This window comes from Lichenostomus cassidix, chromosome 7, assembly GCF_008360975.1.
Source record: "Lichenostomus cassidix isolate B80296 chromosome 7, HeHo_3.0, whole genome shotgun sequence".
NCBI classification, from domain to species: domain Eukaryota; kingdom Metazoa; phylum Chordata; class Aves; order Passeriformes; family Meliphagidae; genus Lichenostomus; species Lichenostomus cassidix.
The window spans coordinates 17,602,916-17,623,483 of NC_139488.1; the positions used below are offsets into that span (position 1 = coordinate 17,602,916).

Genomic DNA, 20,568 nt, shown 5'->3' on the forward strand with positions numbered 1-20,568 from the left:
TCAGGATCACACACGTAAAACCACCCTTTAATTAAATTTAGTCAACAAAGTGGAGTGCTTTCACAGCTAGAACATGGAATATTGATAGAATCCTGTATTGCCTTTTCCCTTTAAGCCTACAGTTGGACCCTGTGAACAGATTTCTCAGGAAGGAGACTAGTGGAAATACTGATTGCAGAGGTTTCCAAGTGTGCAGAGTTGCTGTAGTTAAGGAGGGGCCATAGCAGGGATGATAAACTCTCCTGGCACCTGAGCATAAGACCATTGATTATCACAAACCACAGCATTTAACATGCTGGATGTTGAATGAGAAGGTTGCATGGAACGAGCTCAGTACCAAGCTACACAAACACCCAACCAAGTTTAATTTTTACAATAGTTTTAATGAATAAATGCAGTGATTCTTTCAAAAAATTAACACAAACCAGGAATAATTTTACAGTGTAAGACTGATATGATTAGCACACAAAACAGTCTCAGTATTTTGATGGTATACTACTTTTCTGTCATGATTCACTTCAACTTAACCAGTGTGCTAGCAATGACTTCAGTATGGTAATGAAAACACTAAACACAAAAGTTGTCTTCTGCACTTCTATTTAAATCAAAGTTATCAAAAATCAAATTTGTAACTAGGATTTTTTTTTAAGTATTGTAAATCAAAATACCACACATTTGTTTTCACCACAATCATTTGGGGTGGCAAGTGAAGAGATACATACAACAAGTTGTTCTGATAATCAGAATTCAATTGGTAGTTAGCTGAGAACATGAAAGATGCTTTATTTCAATAATATCTAAAATACTTAATAGACTTTGTAGAAAACAAACCATTAGTTTTTCTTCAAAAACATTGCTTGTGGTTGTCCAATGTTACTAAAATCAATTCAGATGAGTTAGTTAAAAGTTTTAAAGCCTAGAATGCTCAGCTTCAGACCTGAGTTTTTTAAAAGCCCTTGCTGTAACTTTCAGCTTTAATTTAGCAAAAGCAATAGCTACATGTGTCCCTTCCAACATTTGGACAGGTCCTTTTTACACTGTGTGGCATTTCTCACATCCTCTTGCAAGGCCAAAGAAGAGAACAGCTCTGAACTGTCCTCAGTTGTAGCCACGCAGATTGAAATGTGTGCCAGTCACCACCTCGCATCCTTGTAAGGAAGAAAAATAGGGGCCTCAAGGTACCCACAAGCTTGAGTGGAATAGATAACCCTACTGTTCTGGTGGCAGTAAAGCTACAATAATCCTCCCTCAGAGTATCACTTTAACTGTATACAGCCCAGTCTGTAATTCACTTCTATTGAAGCGATCCACATTTGCTTAACCATGGTGTAAAACTATTCCATTGTTTTGCAGAACTTGGCTAGGGAGGTAGCAGGTATTGAATTTGGCTCAGCTACCACTAGAATAGCATGACTTCCATCTCTAACATACCACCTAGCCTCTTCATTTGTGATATCTCACCTTCTGCTCTGTGCAGAGATAGTAAACTAGAAAAATCCCTTAGAGGGATTGTCTGCTGCAGAACAAAAGCCACAGAATTACATTCAGTTTAATTAATTGAGGAAAGGATTAGTTGTCAACAGCTTTAACTGCATCACTCCTGAAAGGTTCAGGAATGACAGTGATCAAGGTGCGATACAGATGTATATGATTTGAACAAAGCTGGCACAGTAGGCATTAAGTTGAATTCTTTATTAGAAGGACTTTGTATCTGAAATGTAATACTCATTCCCCTCTCTATCTTCCCCTGTATGTTTTGACAGTTTGTCTTTGACTGATTAACATATTCTGGTTATCATGTTTATGTTACAGTGTGACTTTCAGTTACTACAAAAATGAGGCCAGAAGCATATCACCAGTACAAAGGAATTTTCAAAAACTGTTAATTCTACTTAGTCTTAATTACTCCTGAGAAGGTAGTTTATGTTATCAAAGTAATCAAGGTGCCCTATTACGGACAAATTTTAAAAATCTGTTTATGAAAATAGTTTCCATTTACAGCTGTACCTGACATACCATACCCAAGTCTGAGATCTTAGGAGGGCTAGAATGTTGATACTGCATTTTGGTATGACCTACAGAAATACAGGCAAATGCAAGACAACATTACTGTACACAAGCCAACGCTATTTTTTAATTCACAATTATCAGGGCAAGGTAAGTTTTTCACATCTATTATGTATTCACATTACAACCAATGAAATACAACCAATGCCACATACCTGAGATACATTATACCAGTAGTAGCAGTTAAAAATACTTTTTTATCCCTACAGAGAAGTGTGATTTCTACAGCTGAAAAAAAACCTTGATGTAGGCAATGTATGTAGGCAACATATCTAACTTTCAAAATTATCTTCAGTATGCTTAAGATAAAAGAACAGAAAGTGCCATACAGATGCAAAGGTATAGCAATGAGCTTGATATTTCTTACACAATTTTTCAATAATCTGTAGTATTGTGTAACAGAAAAATGTTCCAGTGACATTTTCAGTACTTTTTTCTAATAAAACTATTTTGTAGTTACATTAATACCAGATGTGATAGAGATTGCATTGAATCCCTATAAAACCAAAATATTGCTCCTTTGCATTAGCTCTGAAAGCAGTCATAAATACAAAGTGAAATGACCTCACTTTAAAAGTAAATGCAGGTTTGGGGGTTTTGGTGGCTGTTGGTGTTTTAATTTCAGAAAAGCCTAATTACACTAAACTTTCTGTTACTCCACTTAAAATTACTTTCACGTATCAAAAGTGGCTCGACATCTTGGTATAAATCAGGTCTTTTAAATTCCCTATTTCTTATGAGCTGCTGAGGAAAAATCTACATACTGCGAAAAGTGGTCATGTCCTTTGGCTCACTGCTTGGCACACACCAATCATCTGCTTCATGGTTTGCTTTATAATGTTTCCAGGCTGCTTTGTTGTATACAGGGAGTCTTTCAATTGACTCTGTTGACAAGGCCTGTAAGGAGAAAAGGCTGTAGCTGATGATTCTTTATAATTGAAATTACCGTAGCAGAACAAGGAGTTTCATTAGCAGCTCAGATCAGAGATGCTGATAAATGTAAAACAGTAAAGCGTTACATCATACCTTGATGTAAATAACTGCATCTGTACCATAGCCTTCTAAGGAATACAGTTTCAGGTCCCCTTGGAAGTACTGTGCATACAGACGTGATATGGGTAAGCCATAACCAAATCCAGCCTGATCAGAAGAAAAAGTGTATTTCCATTAATTGCATCAATCAGTGGCATTTTCTGTTTTAATTTAATAGGTTAAGTAGACAAACTAAGTTATGATGTTTGACAGTAACAGGAGTTCAGATGTTAACTATTATGCCCCCCCTGAGCTATTACACACCCCAAAACCAGAAGAATGCATGGATGATTGTGGTTATGATAAAACTGTTTCATTCCTTTGTCAGAGAGGGCTGGTAGATAACAAATATTTCTTGTATTATGGTAGCCTTTTGAAGAGAAGTTATTAGAGAAAACTGTGTTCTGTTTCATGCCACATGGAGCTACTAATCTTAAGAACACTGAGTACTTAAGTCAGATACATTTCCTCATCAGTACATACAAAAGGTTCAAGACACAATGTCTATGAATTTGCACTTACACTAAAATTCTGCCAAGGCCTGACTGCAGTAGCAGGACATAGCCCTGAAGTGTTAAGTATGACTTTTTTGAATATACTAAATTTTAGAGGTAATCTCTCAATAAGCATACACAACACTTCATTGTAAAGATCTAGTGTTTTATGAGTTGCAGAGTCATCTACATGCAGAATGCTATATACATTTTTTAATGATGCAATGTGGGAGAATAAATACAGAAAAGCTGTTCAGAGATTCTAACTGAGAGCTTAGGCTTTATTTCTTGTACATTTATTACAGTCACATGAGACCAAAGCAGATTCTTCATATGCCCTGTCACATCTATGTACCTTCATACTTGCTGGAGAATGGCACAGTTGACCACACAATACAAATGAACTATGGCCTTGATCCAAAGTCATTGCTGTAACTATTTTTCCTTTAATGTAGTGGCTACAAAAATAATTTGGAATCCTGTTCTCACTACAGTACATGCAGCACAGCTAAGTGTTCTGCTTGACATTGCTAATCTTTAGATTTAGTAGAGAAAAAGAGAATCTTGAACAAATACAAATAATTCTTAGTATTTTATGCAATATTCCAGTTATTTTTAGAAAAATACTGGAATTAAGATGTGACATTCAAGTATTACTCAATGTAATATCTATAAAATCAGTATTTCATAGCTTTGGCTGAATGGTTTTTGTGACAATTAAACATTTCTATGATGCCAGGGTATAAAAGATTTGCATACCAAAGGTGTAGCTCGTGATGTCTCAACACGAGGACGTGGTGCTGTTGAATACATATAGTTGAACAGCCTGTCAATTTTCCTCAGAGGAACACCACCACCACGATCACTCATCTGAAACAAGACGGAGCATTTAGCTTTATATCCCTGAATACATCTTTATAAAAGATAGCTTCTCTCAAACAATAACCCAGAGAAAGTTCAGGTAAAACATTATTTGAAGTTGTCCCTACCAAGTTACAGGTTTTCTTTAATTCTCATCTCCAACAATGACCAGAGAGAGATGAATCCTTCCTTTTCATCCCTTATCCAAACCATTAAATAAAATACCACTATAAGAAGCATTCACAATCTTTTGGAAGCAAGGAAATTCTACTTGAATTGTGCACTGCTTTCATCTTGTTCATAACCCACTTTTGTCTGAAGTCACTGTCTATACCTTTTAGCAAATGTCAGGTTCTGTGTGTATTTAATCTTTATTCCTCAAGAACACTGCCATTTATGTATAATTACTAAAACCTATTATTGAAGGAGTAAGTCGAAGTTGTTGTTTTACTACAGTTTAGTTAGTCGTATGAAAAACCCAGTGCTTGCAGTTGGTCTTTCAAATCCAACATCAATGATGCACAGAGAAAGAAGAAACTGCGAACATCAGGAGGTTGGTTTTGTGTGGAATATACAATCTTCATTTTCCTTTTTTCAGTTGTTTCACACCTGTATAGCTCTGTCATTGTCATTTATGAAATGCTGATGTTACAATTCTATAATGATCCTACTTCATTTTTAGTCACGGTTGGTTCCAAGCTAGGCAAGACATAAGCAAGTACAGGATGCTATTGCAGATCCCTCAGTGTGACTGCAACCTCTTGAAAAATTTCCCGCTGATGCAGTATGTGGAATTCCATGATGGTTGTTTCACTTACATGTGTCATCACATACATTCTATTGATGGAACTGGATCACCAGCTCAAGTTACTAATACACTGTTCATGACAGGAAGAAAACCCTAATCAAAATAACCTTCCAAATAATTTTAAAAAGTGAGTACCTTCACAGTTAAATCCTCGTTTCCCAATGTGATGTGTACATGAATTGCAGGATAAATGCATCGATCAGCATGATGTTCCATGGTGGCTCTCATTGCATTCTGTAATTTTAAAGGAAAACTTAAATCCTGTTTACTTTGTATATTATCTTAAAGCATCAATATAGCAGTTATTTTATCATGGATTTGAGAATCAGAAAAAATGTATATTGTTTAGAATGGGTTTTTTAGTATTTCTGGTTTCTTCAGTATCAGTATATATATAGTTTACTAGAATAGAGAGACTTCAAGTATATAATATTTTTAACAGAAACATCTGAATAGTTTAGCATACAGAGTTTTTGCTGTAGAATTCTTTATAATGCCCATAAGTGCATGCAATATGACACAAATGTCAAGGAAAGTCTAGGACTGAAGTGCTTGAGGAAAGCTCTATAGGACATGTTACACGTTTTGCAAGATTTGAAGATACACAATTTTTGGGATATTTTATTCTCACTTGTGTTGTTAACTAACATCTTCATACATTTAAAGATTTAAGCTGTCTATTCAGAAGGTGTCAGATACACTCAGTGGCTATGCAAAAGAGATACATCTTCCAAAGAGGTTCATTTTCTATGAATTACTGTTTGTCTCAATAGTACAATTTTGCTGTGTTCTGCAGTCAAATGGCAAGAGGTTTGCACTTGCACAAACACACTGTCACCTAGAATTGGTTCAGAAAGTTAAAGCAATACAATCTCAGTAAACAAAGATGTATGAAAGAATTGTCTAATTGATGGTAATTGCACAGACCTTGAAAAGTTCAAAAATCATGTGATAGAGATGTGATGGCACATACACCACTTGCATGGGCTGTCCTGGTGATTTAGCTGGAGAGAAGAGAGTGAAGAGAGTCTAAAAAACTAAATAGCAGATGAGATATCTATCCTTCATTCATTCATTCATTCCCACAGTAATTCAAAATGTCAATCTGTATTGCTAAATTTAAAGAAGGAGAATTTGAACAGAAATATTTTCAAAAGTTGTATGTGAATCAAAAGTTATAATCAAGACTTTCAAATGTTGCTTGCTGCTTTAGAAATTAATCTTAAAACCCACTATGGCATCACTGACCAGGGCATATGATAGTTGCTTTCTAATAATCTTCTCATAGGTGTCATGAAGATGGAATGAAGTATCTTGTATAAATCTTTAGAGTGTCGCAAGAAATGCAGAGAGGGTGAGATGCAGTAATGTCAGGTGAAGACACAATGAAATCCTAGGGAGGGAAGGAGCCTGCTAAAATTTGTTACATCAACAGCTGTAGTATCAAAAACTTCTACTCATGTCAGTTTTCTAATTAAAGGGAGGAATGGGGAAAGCATTCTGCCAGATTTAAAAAACCCAAACTATTTACGACAGTAGATATGGAGAACACATGAACTATATGAAAAGCAGGAGGAAAACATTTCACCACCAGCTCCTTTAGAGGAAGTAATTCACAGTGTTCAAGTGTGCCTTGTCCATATTCACTTACCATTCAACTCTTCAAGGATAAGTTCTGGAGAGCTCATGTAATATAAATCACAAAGTCTCTTGGCATTTTCATAGCCATCTATAATAAAAAACAAGGAAGTTACATTTCCCTCTCCCACTTTTTTTTTTTCTCCTTTAGAGTTTGATAAAAGAAAAACAAAAATTGAAAGCACTGTGCACTGTCAGGCAGATTTGTATTGTCTGACAAAAACTGGGTTTATAGGAAAAAGATTCAAAATTGTATTACACTTCAAATAAAAATTCTGCTTCAGGTAGGAAAGAACTGAACAGTATATGAATATCATGATGTGGATTTGCTTTTACTATAGACATTCATGTAAGTGTTCAGGATTCTTGTTCTTATCATCTGAATTTACCTCTAATAACTTCAACAACATTGCAGTTAGGATCGATGCTTCCAATGTGCTTTGGATGAGCTGGATTAATTTTCCCACCAAACAGTAAAGCTGCCAAAAAATAAAACATTATTTAATATCCAGTATAATTTCAGAATTTTAGTTTGTATCTTCAGTTTTGCTAAATAAAAATTTATAGGCAATCTATAATTCCAGTCCTCACCATACTTGAAAGCCTACTTTTAATAAATATTTAGGAATTGTATTAAGAATGAGTTACAAACGGCAAGGCAGATAGTATACTCTTAAGTGGCATTTTAGTACATATTAAGCCCTTAAAAAATTAAAGGAAAATACATTTGACATGGTACAGGTATCATTTCCCGTCCTTGCAGCACTGGCACTTACAGTGTTGATTAAGGAGCATTCTGATTGAAATGCGACTCATGTAGAAGCGGTCTAAGAAATACTGCACATTCTGTGAGGTCACTGGATCAATGCCAAAGCTTTCCTTGTATTCTATTACTCCTTGAGCCATCGTAGGAATTACATCATTGTGTCGATTCCTGATTTTTATCACAGTATCTGTAAAACTAAAATGAATACATTGTTAGTGTTTCACTTTCAAGGGAATTTAATACTCTGGCAAACAAAGAGTGCCCATCTACAAAAATGAAGTCTTATATACAAAAATACCACACATCTGCCTACTGCACTAAGAAGGCAGGTCAGTCTTTACAGGGTATTTCAGTGACTAGCATTGAAATAATCAGTCATCAACTATTCTGACTATTTATAAAATTATTATTTATTTATTCTCTTGATTACTGCCAAGAGAAAGAGGAAACTGTGCCAACTGTTTTCAAGCAGAACAACACATGCCTCTCAAATAGCACTTATGGTCAGCCAACACACTGACCAGAGCCGTTCTACAGAAAAACATGCTGAAGTGCTTCATTTCCTGCTATTATGTACCCTGCTTTTAGGGACAGGGGATGACATTACTGCAATTCTTACGTAAAGTTCTGAGATAGGAAATCTTTTTTTAAGCTATTGTTTTCTTGCCAGTTCTTCCATGCAGTATTAACAAAATACTAACATATGTGGCAGCAAAGCCTTACCTGTGAATAGTCCCTGAATCTTCTGAGCTTTTGTCCTTAAAGTCAAGAATCTCCTGAAGACTTTGGACGTACCTTTCAATGAAATAAACAGGATAAAGACCAATTCTAATATGCCTCCCCAGATCTCTCTGGTTAGTAAATTGTAGTTTTCCAATGTTGCTTGTTTCCAAATCATTATACCTGTCTCCTCTGTGAATTTTGTTAGATTCCTTTGAATCTATTTATTATGTTTTCTTCCAAAATTTCCAGAGCAATGAATTCCACAATTTAATTAGAATGCATAAAATACCATCTTTGTTTTTTAAACCCAGTAGGTGATCGCTTATTTGCAGCCTCAGCGACTCTCTGTTATTAGAAAAATCTTTCCATTTGTTCATGATTTAAATATTTCTGCCACCTCTTTCCTTAGATGCATATTTTCCAAGTTGAAGAATTCTATTTGGTTTCTCCTCACGTAGAAATTGTTCCAACCCTCTGATTATCCCTCTTGGTCTTTTCTGTTCAAGATGGAGCTGCATGCAATTCAGAGGAATAATGGGCTAACACAGTGGTACAATTATATTCCTCCCCACTTGTTATTTAGTTCCTAACACTGTTTTCCTCCTTGCCCATCAACTGACACATCCAGAAAAATACTCCCAGTAGCATCAAAATATCTTTTTCCACTGTAAGCAAGCAAGCACACAAGGAGAGGAGATTCTTCCCTGTGCTCTACTTTGCATTTGCCCAAATGGAATTAATTTCCCATTTGATCAATGTCGTCTCGTATCATGAGAATGTAAGCCTTTATGTTTCATTAAGAGCCTTTATCTTCATTGATAGCTCTTTTCATATTCAGCCATCTAGTCAATCCCACTTACTGGCAGATTTTGTGTTCTCTTAATTTTAAAAGCCTTTCCAGAAATCATTGTGCCTTTTGCAGTTGCCAAGCAATATCTTTTGCTTTCATTTTAAAAAAGTTTATGCTTATGTCCAAGTTCCTTACTTCAAAGCAAATTTTACTTTTCAAATAATGTCTTTTTTACTTTAATACCTTCATGTTCTTTCTGTTGCTTTATGTTTTGGCTTTGGGAGCTTCCTATTGCTTTTCCGTCATATTTCCTATACATTTACTCTCTGTCTGCAATAACCTGTCTTGTAAATGGTTTTGCTGTGTTTTGCAAACATTTTGTGCCTTAGTCTGCTTCTGTTGGTTTCTTCAACTAGCTTCTTTAGTTTTAGGTAAGTCTCCTATTAAACATTGTTCTGGTGGATTTTTGTTTTACAAAAAAAAAAATTGTATCCTCAGACATGAATACATGACTGTGTGCAATACTTAATGATTTTTAATTCCCTCGTGGGTTCTCTAATTACTCCTAAATGTTTTTTCCCCACATCTGTAAATTTAGTTTCTGATCTAAATCACATTAGTATATTTAGTATCTCGGTATAAATAAGTGATGCTCACTTAACAAGCCCATGAATGTTCTTCCAGTAGAAGAGAATGAGTTCTTCCAACCCGTGTATATGCAGAAGGTCACCCTTCAAGGAATGTGTCACTGTTCTTACCAGCTCTGCACCAGCTGAACTGAAGGTGTTCTTAGGAGGTTATCTGGAAGCAAGCTTATTTCCTTCATTATGTTTGCCAATCTCACAGGCAACTCTTGTCGCAGAAACATAAATGAAGTCTTTTCACAAGCATTTTCAGATCCTAAGACCAAAATAAATATATGACATCAGAATAAAGTCAATATTTAACATAGAGAACTACACAGACTCTTATTTTCTTCCATAAGAGACCTATGCTTTGGTTTCAAAGTTGACTCAGCCAGGCTAGTAATCCAGTGTTTCTTTCATGGCAGCAGCCCACTTGTATTTCAAAATGTATCTCATATTGAAACCTACCTGTTGCAGTTATGAGAATCTTCAATATATAAAGAGAAACTGATGCAACACTTGGAGAGCCATACTATTCAACTTGCAATATGGCTTCTATCCATTTATATGGTTCATTTTCTTTGCAACAAACATTGACTCTTACCAGCACTGACCAAACAATATGTCATTCTGAGCTTGTCAGAGGAGCAAAGGAAACTAGCACAGGGAACTATTTATGAGAAGGTTGCCTGAGAAAGTATCATAGTCCCATATACCCTGCCTTTGATCACTGATTTTAGTGAACTACCATAACTTATCCTCAAACACTTTCAGAAAATAAATTCAGTAATATTGATCTTATTTTCAACTAAACTTGTAGTTTAAATTCAGTTTTACAGGAACAGATGTCAAATGAATGAATTCACATGAATAATGACAAGGAAACGGAAGCAGGACAGCTGCTCTGCTTAGCCACTAGGATACCAACACAATTATTTACATTTAATTTTTTACATTTTTAAAAGCTAGAAGTGAAAATACTGCATCTATTGAAAACTGACCAGTCCTTTTGTAAGAACAAGTGTCATCTGTGTGGGGAGCAATTAAATGTGGTTATTAAAATCAAGACCTGCTTTTACGCCCACGAACCTTGTTGTCCTAGGCAAGAAAGGAAGGTGCAGCATGGGGAAGAGACTAAGAAATGCTGGAATTCATTCTCAGCCAGGTTTCTTTCTCCACTTCAAGACTGTCACATAAACAGCATCTGAACTTCCTAACCTGCCCATCTGCTGCAATGAAATACATACCTCAGGTCTGGTGTTTCACAACAGGTATTGCCTAAAAATTAACTCCAATGTTACTGCTCAGTTCACTCCTTCAATTTGGCAAGGGGAAGTTGGGGAAGATTAAAGGCAGGGATGTGGAAAGAAAAAAAGGAAGCTGGGAGTGCCTTAAGAAAAATCTTCACCAAATTTAAATGGAGTAGTTTACTTTAAAGCATGCAGACTCAGACACATCGTAAACTACACTGATGAAGGAATGTCAGTTAATAAAAAAGTGAATAATTTACAAGAAATTATTCCCCATGGGCATTTACCAGTATTATACATTGTCTACATATGTCCTCTGCCTAGCAACCTTTCATTTTTCTCCCTAGTCAGATTGCATTTCAGGCATGACTGTTACAGGACTTTCCCTTTTCTGGGGTAAAATTCCAAGAATAAGTCAGATTGGAGTTATTAGAATGTAAAAATAATCTTTAAATGCCTCATATACTCAGCAAATTACATTCCACAAAATAGCTTTTGTATCTGAAGGCCTTATCTTTGCAATCCTGGGTCAAATATGGAAGACCATACAGGGCAGGCAAATTGAACAGGCAGATGACTATCTTTCCCTGTGCAGCTACAGTCTATATCTCGGCAAGGAATGGGTGAGACTCTTACAGAAAATACTGTGGTCTTATAATCCAAGATCAGACCTAAATTTGCTTATAGAGTATTTCATTTTTTAAAGCTAATATCACCAGAGTTTAGTTTCCTCTTTGACTGCTCTCACGCTAGAAAAAAGATTAAAAAAAAATCCCTGATGATGAAAATACCATCAGATTATAATGGCTACAGAATGTTTTATAGGCAAATACTGTCTCTGTCTTGTACTCTTTTTTATTTCTAAGTTTCTCCTATCTGTGATTACATCCTTAAGAAAAAGAAAAAATTTTCAAAATTTTTAAGATTATTTTTTCCCTATGTTCAGGTACTAACAGCAAAAAGTAGCCTATCTTTTGACACAAGAGAATAGTGTGCCTTGAAAATAAAACACTGATTTTAAGGTATGCATTATTTTATCAGTAGTGGTAAAATAATACAGGTCAAAGCAAACTCTGAATTTCAAGATTCTTTGCTTATAAGTATTGTAGCAACAGAACACATGGTGGGGTTCCTGTAGGAGTCTGGAGTTTTAAATGTCAGATGCATTTCATTGCCACGAGTGAAACATTGAATTGATGGATGAAGTGGCAGCAGATAGTTTTGAGAAAGTCATCTTTGTAAGTCTTCCTGCTTATACAAAGTTTGGGGGTCTAGGATTAGTTCTCACTTAGGTTTTACTTACAAAACTGTAAAAATGAAATTATTAACTAGTTAAATATATAACACTTATGTGAACATTTATGCACACCAAAGAGCCTTGGGGAGAGAAACAAAAGATACTACAGAATGGCTCCAACCTGAGGCTTTGAAAAGCTGTCTCAGTTTGACTTACACAACCTTTCTCTATGTGGTCTTTGCTTTGAAGCAAAATAGAACCATTCCTGTGATCCCTTTTGTTTCCAAGCAGACAGTCAAACCTGGAAGCATTATGAGTGGTTTCCGTGCAGAGTGTAAGAGTGAGTATCCTGTTACTGATTTACTCATTTTCAAAACTAGCTTTCAAATCTTCCAGGATGGTTCTTGGTGTCTGCATCCTGCTCCTTCTCCTACACACCTTCTAAAGCAGCCGAATTGGGGTAGGATATTTCTGTCGGGCACAGACACGCGACTGAGAAGTGATGACTGTGTCAGCCTTCGGTGCCAGCTGAGGGTGAACGTTTGATGTGTTTGGAAGATGCCTTTAAAAGGCCACATGCTGCTTTGCAAAAGGCTTAACCAGTCTCACCTGTCTGAGTCACTGCTCTAATGCTGCCAGTTGTCACAGCTGTCCCCACCCTCTCCCCAACAGTGCGGGTTCTGCAGGAAAAACCCAACTACCCCGGTGGTGCCAAAAACCGGAGCTTTCAGCTGAATTTCAACCTTGCCATAGTTGCAGTGTCCGGGAATGAGCCAGCTGGGCTCCCTAGTCCCAGAAGGAAGCAGAGCCCTTTCCTGGCAGAAAGCACAGCGTTCAAGGAGATAAGCAGCAGCCAGGCAGTGCTGACGGGGTGAGGGGTCGCGGCAGTCCCGCTCCTCACTGGCACGTCTGGCAGGAGGGGCAGCGGTCGAGGGCGGCTCGGCGGGGACTCACCGAAGTCCAGAAACTGCTTCATGGAGAGCGGCGAAGGGGAGAAGCGTGAGTAGAAGTCCACCTGCTGCGGAATGCTGGCCGCAGAGGCGCCGCCCGGGGCGGCACCGCGCAGGAGGGCGCGCAGCAGCCTCATGGTGCAGCTCCGACCCCGCGGCTCAACCCGGCCCGGCCGCCATTTCCCGCCGCGGCGCTCCCCCAGCCCCGGCCCCTGCCAAGGCCGCACCGCCTGCGCCACGCCGCCGGGAGGAGGTGCCCGAGGGGTGGGTGGGTGTGTGTGTGTCTCCGCCCGGCCCAACCCCGCAGCGGCGCGGGGCGGAGGAGAGGGCGGCTCTGAGGGAGCGGGGCGGGGGTGTCCGGAGCCGCCCGGCAGCGCCTGAGGGGGGCTGCTCCACTGACCCCGCGCTTTGATGGCCCGCCGGGAGAAGGTGAGGCTCGCTTCGTGCAGGAGCCCGGCCATGCCAGGTACGCGGCGTTATGGGGTGTCGGAGCCGTGAGGCGGCCGGAGGGGCGGTGGGTGCGGGGCTGGGACCGCACCACGAGGTGCCGCGCAGCAGCGGCGCTCGCTCGGCGTTGGGGTGTCGGAGGGCTCGGCCGTGCGGGCTCAGCGCACCCGGGCTCTGCGGGCTCCCCCTCGCTGTGGGATGCGGCCGGGCCGGGGCGGGCTGCTGGGACTCGGCTCCCGGCGTGGGGAACGCGTGGGCTGCAACGGGAGGCTGCAGAAACCCGCGGACGTGCCGGCACTATCTGTGCGGCCGGCGGCAGGACAGAGGCTCCGAGGGAATCGGCCGGGCTTACGCAGCTGTGTGACTGCTCTCTGTCGCACCTGTGACTGCCGGGGGCCGGGCGGGCGGCGCTGGGTTTCTTTCCGTTACCAGGAAAAAGAGAATCAAAAAACAAAAAAAAGGTCTTCTGCCTTTACTCCTGATGGGTCAGCAGTGAGCACAATACGTGTCTGTATTGGTAGAACAGCACTTGGACTGGACGCCACATTAAATCAGTTTACTGCCTGTTAGAATGCAATGTGAGGTACCGAATAGTGTATTGAATGGTTTGTTGTCCTCCTCTGGTAGAAATATCTAGAATATTATCCAGAAAAAGGCAGTTAAGAGGGATTATAAGCATAGCTGATAAATTTACTGCAGTAAAGGTGTTTAGGAAGTTTTTGACATTAGGTGCTCATCTCCATTAGAGAGGTGTATTGGTACAGATTTAATTTTGATACCTGGTAGTTTGAGCTAGGTGCCTCAAAAGAGGGACTCCGACAAAGGAGTCCCTGGGCAATTATTATTACAGTCTAAACTCTGCACCCCTCACAGGACAGTCTGGATCAACAGCTGTATTGGAGTCTGGGCCCTTCTAGCCCTTCATTGCTTTGCTGTTTTGTTACCAAGTGCTTGCCATGTGGTCGTCTTCACATCCTCTGAGGTCTGTTTCTGTGGGGGTTTCAGTCAGTTCTGTAGTCCATGTTATAATATGGTTGCTCCAGCTACTAATTTTTAAGTAATATTTAAACTACAGTTTTGTCTGTTCTAACTATTATTAATGTTCAGCCTGTTAGTTCCAGGCTCCATTGTGATCCAACTTTGACTTACACAATATAGCCATATAGCTCAGCTTGCTATAACAATTCTACATCAAGCAAGCACTTAGATACTTCCAAATAATGAGTTTTTCAACAGTTTCTACCTTTGTTTTGATGAGCATACCTGCTTTAATTATTTGTTATTTGATATGAGTTTAACCTAGTGACCTAGCAGAGTTTGAAGGCAAGGTTCACTCTGTTAGTTACTACATAGGCCACAATTCACACACAGGCAGAGATATGTACATTTATACCTGTGTACAAAGTTAATATGAAAGGTTCCCTTTGAGTTCAGTGCAATACATCAAATCCACTTCCGTTTCTCACCAGGCAAGAATTGCTCCTTGAGGGCTGTAGGGGGATGGTGTTTCAAGCATGGCAGACTTGAGTTCATGAGCTGCAGGTGTCCCACTCTGAGAGGTGCTGCTCGCAGCTGCTGTGGTCTGGGAGAGCTCAAAGGGCCTCTCTTGGTACTGCTCTTTGTTGGATCAGGAGATGCTTGCCTTTAGTCATCATTAGGTTTCCATTCTGGCCACAAGCCAAACTTGTAACTACCAGAAATTCTGGGGGAAAGAAGTCCAGTAACAATGGTGCCGTTTCATTTGCACTGCAATTCAGGGAGGTAACTGCTGAGATCATAGAACAGGCCTGAGGAGTTGGGGGGGGGAATGCACCATCGCAGTTCCCCCATGTCTGAAGTCAATTTATGGCTCCACAGTGAGTGTGGTCACCTCCTCTTGCTTCTCTGCCTGTAAACAGGTTAATGCCATGTTCCAGTTGTAATTTGAGGGAAATTTTTGGTTGCCTAATTATTATGGTTTTGCTAAATGTTAATCATATGTATCAAAAAGGCCTCTGCAACAGTGCCATCCATAAAATTATTCTGCATGCTACACCATACAGAAATACTGTTCAATAGCAAGCATTATCCCAATTTACTTTCTGCATTTCAGTGGGCAAGATGCCCTCATCACCTTCCCTTATAATTACTGTTAACAGTAGATTGTACCCACAGGAAAGAAACATATATTGTGTGTAATGTACTATAGTTACCATATTGATTGAAATAAAGAAAAGTGAGGGTCTCCACCCTGTGGGGAGCTTGTTGATGTGTGAACCAAATTTGGTTCATGCTGGCAATGGTTGCTCCTGTGAGAAGGATAAGCAATCATTTATGGCTAACCTGATCTCCAGTGGTGATGTGTTGCCATCATTCCCAGCATCATTTGTAGAAAGAGAAAACAATATCAGCAGTGGACCATGCCCTGTATCATTTGCATCTTTTATTGTGGATACTTGTATTTGCCCCATAAATTTATCTTATTAAATCAACTTTTAAATATTGGTTTCCTTAAAAAAAACCTTGTACCTGTGACTTGTCTGTGACATGACAGTGGGGATGCATATCCTGTGGCATCCACTAGAGCAGGAATAGTTTTGTTGTATCAATCACATTAATCTGTTGAGTGCTTTGTTGGATTGCTTCACATTTAATCTTGTCTTATTCCTTTTTAATACTGCATTGAAATACAGAAAACATTTGATTCAGTCAGCCTCTAGATGCAGTTTCCTGAGCAGTAACTGCACCAATAGTATGTGAGAATGAAGCAGTAGTTCAGGATTAGACTGCTTTTTCATCTGGTTTGTAATCCAACCATACCTTAATCTTTGTGCTGAGACTGAATGGCTGTTCTGTTCTGGCCAGGGACTGGTGGCTAATGGGGTGAACAGACAAGCTTGTCTGTCTCTGCAAGACTTCTGCAAATACAGCATATTGGCAGTTTTTGCTTATTGCTGCTTGTAGGACACCCCAGGAACACCAAGGAGTAGCTCATGCTGCTCAAGTCTGTAGTAGTTTGGGACTTGTACTTGAGAATTGTTGTGCTCAAAACCATTTTTGATGGTCTCTCAGTTGTGAGCCAGCACTGGTTTAAAGAAGTGCCTACAAGCACATGGAGTCTTTGTAAACTGTTGCAATTTCTTATGATGGCTCTCGATTGGCTTCATCTTTTAGATCTCTATATTACTGTTATACTGTTTTATGCTTCAACTTTACAGGCATGCCTTAAAAACTGGCCTTCTGCCTAAAGTTATCTTTGGACAACAGTCCCCAGCCACAAGACGTGGCAAAGGCTGCCAGAGGTTAAATAAATCATTGTGTTGTAAGCTAGAGACCATACAGAGTCATGTAAACAGTGAGCAATTTGCTCAGGAAAAGTTGTGCAGGATGCGCAGTCACAGAAGTAACTGTGGATAAAAGAATGGTGGGTAATTCTTTAAATGCTGTGTTCAGAGAAGAACCTCTCTATTTACCTAATGGTGTTGTCTTGGTCTTAAACGATCGATCAGATACTGATCCATGTAAACAGGTTCTGTTAAAATTTTGGAGAATATCTTGCTCTTTCTCCACTAAAAACTGTTCCTCTCATTGATGATCTTCTGGGGACTTGCTCTGATGTGATCCAGTGTGACACTGGCCAGAGTTCTGATGTACTAATTTCTGTAAATTCTTATGCAAACCAAAAAGGATAAATGTATTATTTTTGTTATTTGGCATTTTTCTACTCATATTCATGCTTACTGGTGTTCTTGAAGTTGTAATATATCTGAATACATAATTTAAATGGGACGGAACAATTCAGACTTTAGATGAAAACACAACATTTAGTTGAACTTCAGTTTAATTTATTTAAGTTTTAATATTGCAGGGCATTCCACAGAAAGACTTTCTAGTTTAAGGTGATACTGGAAGTCATCATCCTTGGGTGCTGCACGTACTGGTGCTTTTTTCCTTTTCTTTAATGTCCTCCAAAGTAGGTGCAACTCAGATTAGGAAAATACTTAAGTTGACAGGTATGAATATCCTTAGAATATCTCTTTTCTTTAAGTGGTTTAGATGCTTTGCTGCAATGCCTGCACAGTCATGTGGCCCATCTAGACATGTCTTTCAGCTTGTGTACTTAAGCTGCACAAATTGTTTGTTGTTCTTAGGTTTGTCTTTGTTCTTAGGTCTTTGTCAGTAAGTTGACCTTTTGCTATACTAGACAAATTCTTAGTGTTACATTGGTTTGTGTGGCTTTAGTCTCTTTTTTGCAGAGATAGAAATAAAAAGATATAAAAATGGCAACAAAGTTGGTAAAAAATATGAAGGGGTTTCTATATCAGTTACCAAACTACAGCAGATTTAAGAACAGATGGGTTTATTTTTATCCCGTGTATAATTAAACTTTGGAGTTCATGAATTTTTGCCATGACAGCTTTGTGATTCAAGAGCAGAAGGCAGTTGGAGAAATTTGGATTATCATGGATACTCTTAGTCATGCAGTTTAGATTTAGGTAGTCCTGCAAGGAGCTATGATCCTTATGGGTCTCTTTCCAACTTGAGATACTCTTACGATTCTGTGGATGTATTTTTCTTCCATAGGAAAAATGTATCACACAGCTGCTGAAATTTGCATCAACATTTTTGGGGAACAGGAACAGCACAGTATCGCCATCATGGCCTCTTAGCTCTTACCAGTTGTCAAAGGTGGGATGCTGATTCAGGTGAATTTTGGTCTGGTCCAGGATGGCTGTTCCCATGTTGTTCCTCCTTGCTAAGCTGGGATCAGTCAGAGTACCTTGGAAGCTCGCTGGCAGTGATGCACTTCGCAGCTCTGTGCTGAGGTACTCTTGGACCCCTCCACTTCAAGAAGCCAAACAATATTCCACAAACATTTCTTTTAATCAACTTACCAGTTGCATTATTTCATAAGTTCTCGGCCAAAGTATTTGACATTTCTGTCTCTTCCCTCTCTATCCCTCCAAGACACTGGGACTGAGAGATAAAATACATAGGTAGCATTGTGTATCTGCTTTGAGGGGTGTTCAGCTTGTTTTGCAGCAGCAGCGATACCTCCTCCTGCAAAAAAACTGTGTGTTTTCTAGGATATTTGAGTCAGTATGGCCCTGCAAAGGTGCTGCTAGCAAACAACCATTTTGCAGAGCTAGAAAAGGGGTCTTTCCTGCATTATGCACAATGAAAAACACAAACTGCAGGTCTCCAACCACTTTACAGTGACGATGTCACACCTTGGCTGGGGTTTAAGGCCTGTTTCAGCAGCAGTCTTTTGGGGGAAGAAGTTGCTGTGTTTTTCTCACACGGCTCACATTGTTAGGACACAGCAGAGTTTGAGGCTGTAAAAGGTGTTTAGTGTGAATTATGACTCTGGGGCCTGGTAAGACAGACATTAAAGATGTCTGAGGACTGGGATAAAAAAACTGAAGCAACTGGTTACACAATCCCTATAGGAAAATAACATTGCTCCCATTCTCGTGCCACACAGCTATGCTGTCTGGCAAGGCAGCTGAAGCACATCCCGGGGCCTCTGCTGGCTCAGAGCACAGGCTGCAGTTGCCTGGTGGTTTCGTCACACCTTGGGCTCCTGGCCTTTGCAAACCAACTGCTGACACACGTGCCTGCTCTGTGCTGGAAGAAGCTACTGCAGCTGTTGGAACATGAGCAGCTTTCTGGTTCTGTGCAGTCTGTTTAGTTAAGACACACTGCAGCCATGAGGATTAGCACTGGAACATAGGTGCTTTATGGGCATTGGCAGTTCAGTGCCCCTTTCAGGAGTTTCCTTTCACCTCACATGCTGATTCCTGGTATTTGTGTCCAACTGTTCCCTCTCTTTTTCCACATATAACTTATGGACAGGTGGCTATTAAAACTATGCTGTGGTAGTCCCTTATATTGAAAGGTATATTCTCTCATAAGGTGTGTCTTGCTGTGCTGTGACAGATAAAGGCATGGGAAAGTATTGCAGTTTACCGACATTCTATTTATGTACCTTGGACTGTAGTGTGTATATTTTTGTAGATATATACATATACACTGTACACAAATATGCACATTATGTATAGCAAATATAATCCACTACGGTTTATATGTCACATATATGCATACATATGATACACATACACTTACTATTATAGTACCACTGTATATATTGTATATACTATATCTAGTACTAACACATGTATGGTATATATGAGCATATATATAAAACCAAATATAATTTGTACTAAACTTTACTATGATCAGCTACTTAACTGTTCTGCCAGTCGATATTTCGTCTTCTTCTAGACAAATGTTTGTAGGCATTATGTAAAGGAGAATAATGGTTTAATAAGAGCAGGTTGAGTTCACACCTTTGAGATGCTCTGAAGAGTCTAGCAGCATTTTCTGGTTCTAGTCCTGGAAGTTTCTTGACCACAACAAACAGTGGCCTAACAACTATTCAGCTAACCTTCATCTTCAGGCTTTGTTGCATCAAAAGGCCTTTCAGCAATGAGCAAAGCATCCAGTGAGAGCTGACATCTTAAAAGTGGAGATAACAGAAAATGTGGCTTGGGTTTGGTGGGGTATTTTCCCTGCATATTTTTGGCTTTTCTGTAGGGTTTTCTCCTGGGACTCAAAACTGTACCCTGCAATTGTGTTATTGACTGTCAGTATCAAACTTGCACTGCTAAATACAAATAGGTATGTGAAGTCCTTGACCAATTTTGAGGGATGTATCCATCTCTCCCATTTAAATACTGATCTGGCAGTATTTAAGAAAATTGTTAGGAGGGTGCTTGCCTGGAAGGTCCCCAGGGCAGCAGAAGTGCAGGCATGGAGAGAGGAGAGGGGAGCTGTGTCCTGGTGGGAGCTGCCCCGTGATGCTCTGACTCTTACCAGTGCTGGCCACTGCAGCAAGCA

At 39.5% G+C, this 20,568-nt stretch overlaps 1 protein-coding gene across 1 annotated transcript; it reads right to left on the reverse strand.

The window, feature by feature from the left end:
• Positions 1-362: 362 nt before the first annotated feature.
• Positions 363-13,493, reverse strand: PDK1 (pyruvate dehydrogenase kinase 1). The gene is made up of 11 exons (XM_085066456.1): positions 13,247-13,493; positions 9,938-10,079; positions 8,390-8,461; positions 7,677-7,861; positions 7,290-7,379; positions 6,914-6,991; positions 6,190-6,266; positions 5,398-5,496; positions 4,353-4,463; positions 3,094-3,207; positions 363-2,964 (listed from the first exon to the last, which is right to left on the reverse strand). The coding sequence occupies exons 1-11, from the start codon at positions 13,377-13,379 to the stop codon at positions 2,824-2,826; spliced, it is 1,242 nt and encodes a 413-aa protein (XP_084922582.1). The 5' UTR covers positions 13,380-13,493; the 3' UTR covers positions 363-2,823.
• Between the last annotated feature and the right edge of the window lie 7,075 nt (positions 13,494-20,568).

What these genes read in the sequence shown, in the direction of transcription:
- PDK1 (XM_085066456.1), bottom strand. Translation starts at nt 13,379, where the DNA reads ATGAGGCTGCTGCGCGCCCTCCTGCGCGGTGCCGCCCCGGGCGGCGCC. An exon ending in GAAGCAGTTTCTGGACTTCG is followed by an intron (nt 10,080 to 13,246) that starts GTGAGTCCCCGC and finishes TTTTGGTCTTAG; the next exon opens with GATCTGAAAATGCTTGTGAA. An exon ending in TGATTTTTGAACTTTTCAAG is followed by an intron (nt 5,497 to 6,189) that starts GTCTGTGCAATT and finishes TTAAAATTACAG; the next exon opens with AATGCAATGAGAGCCACCAT.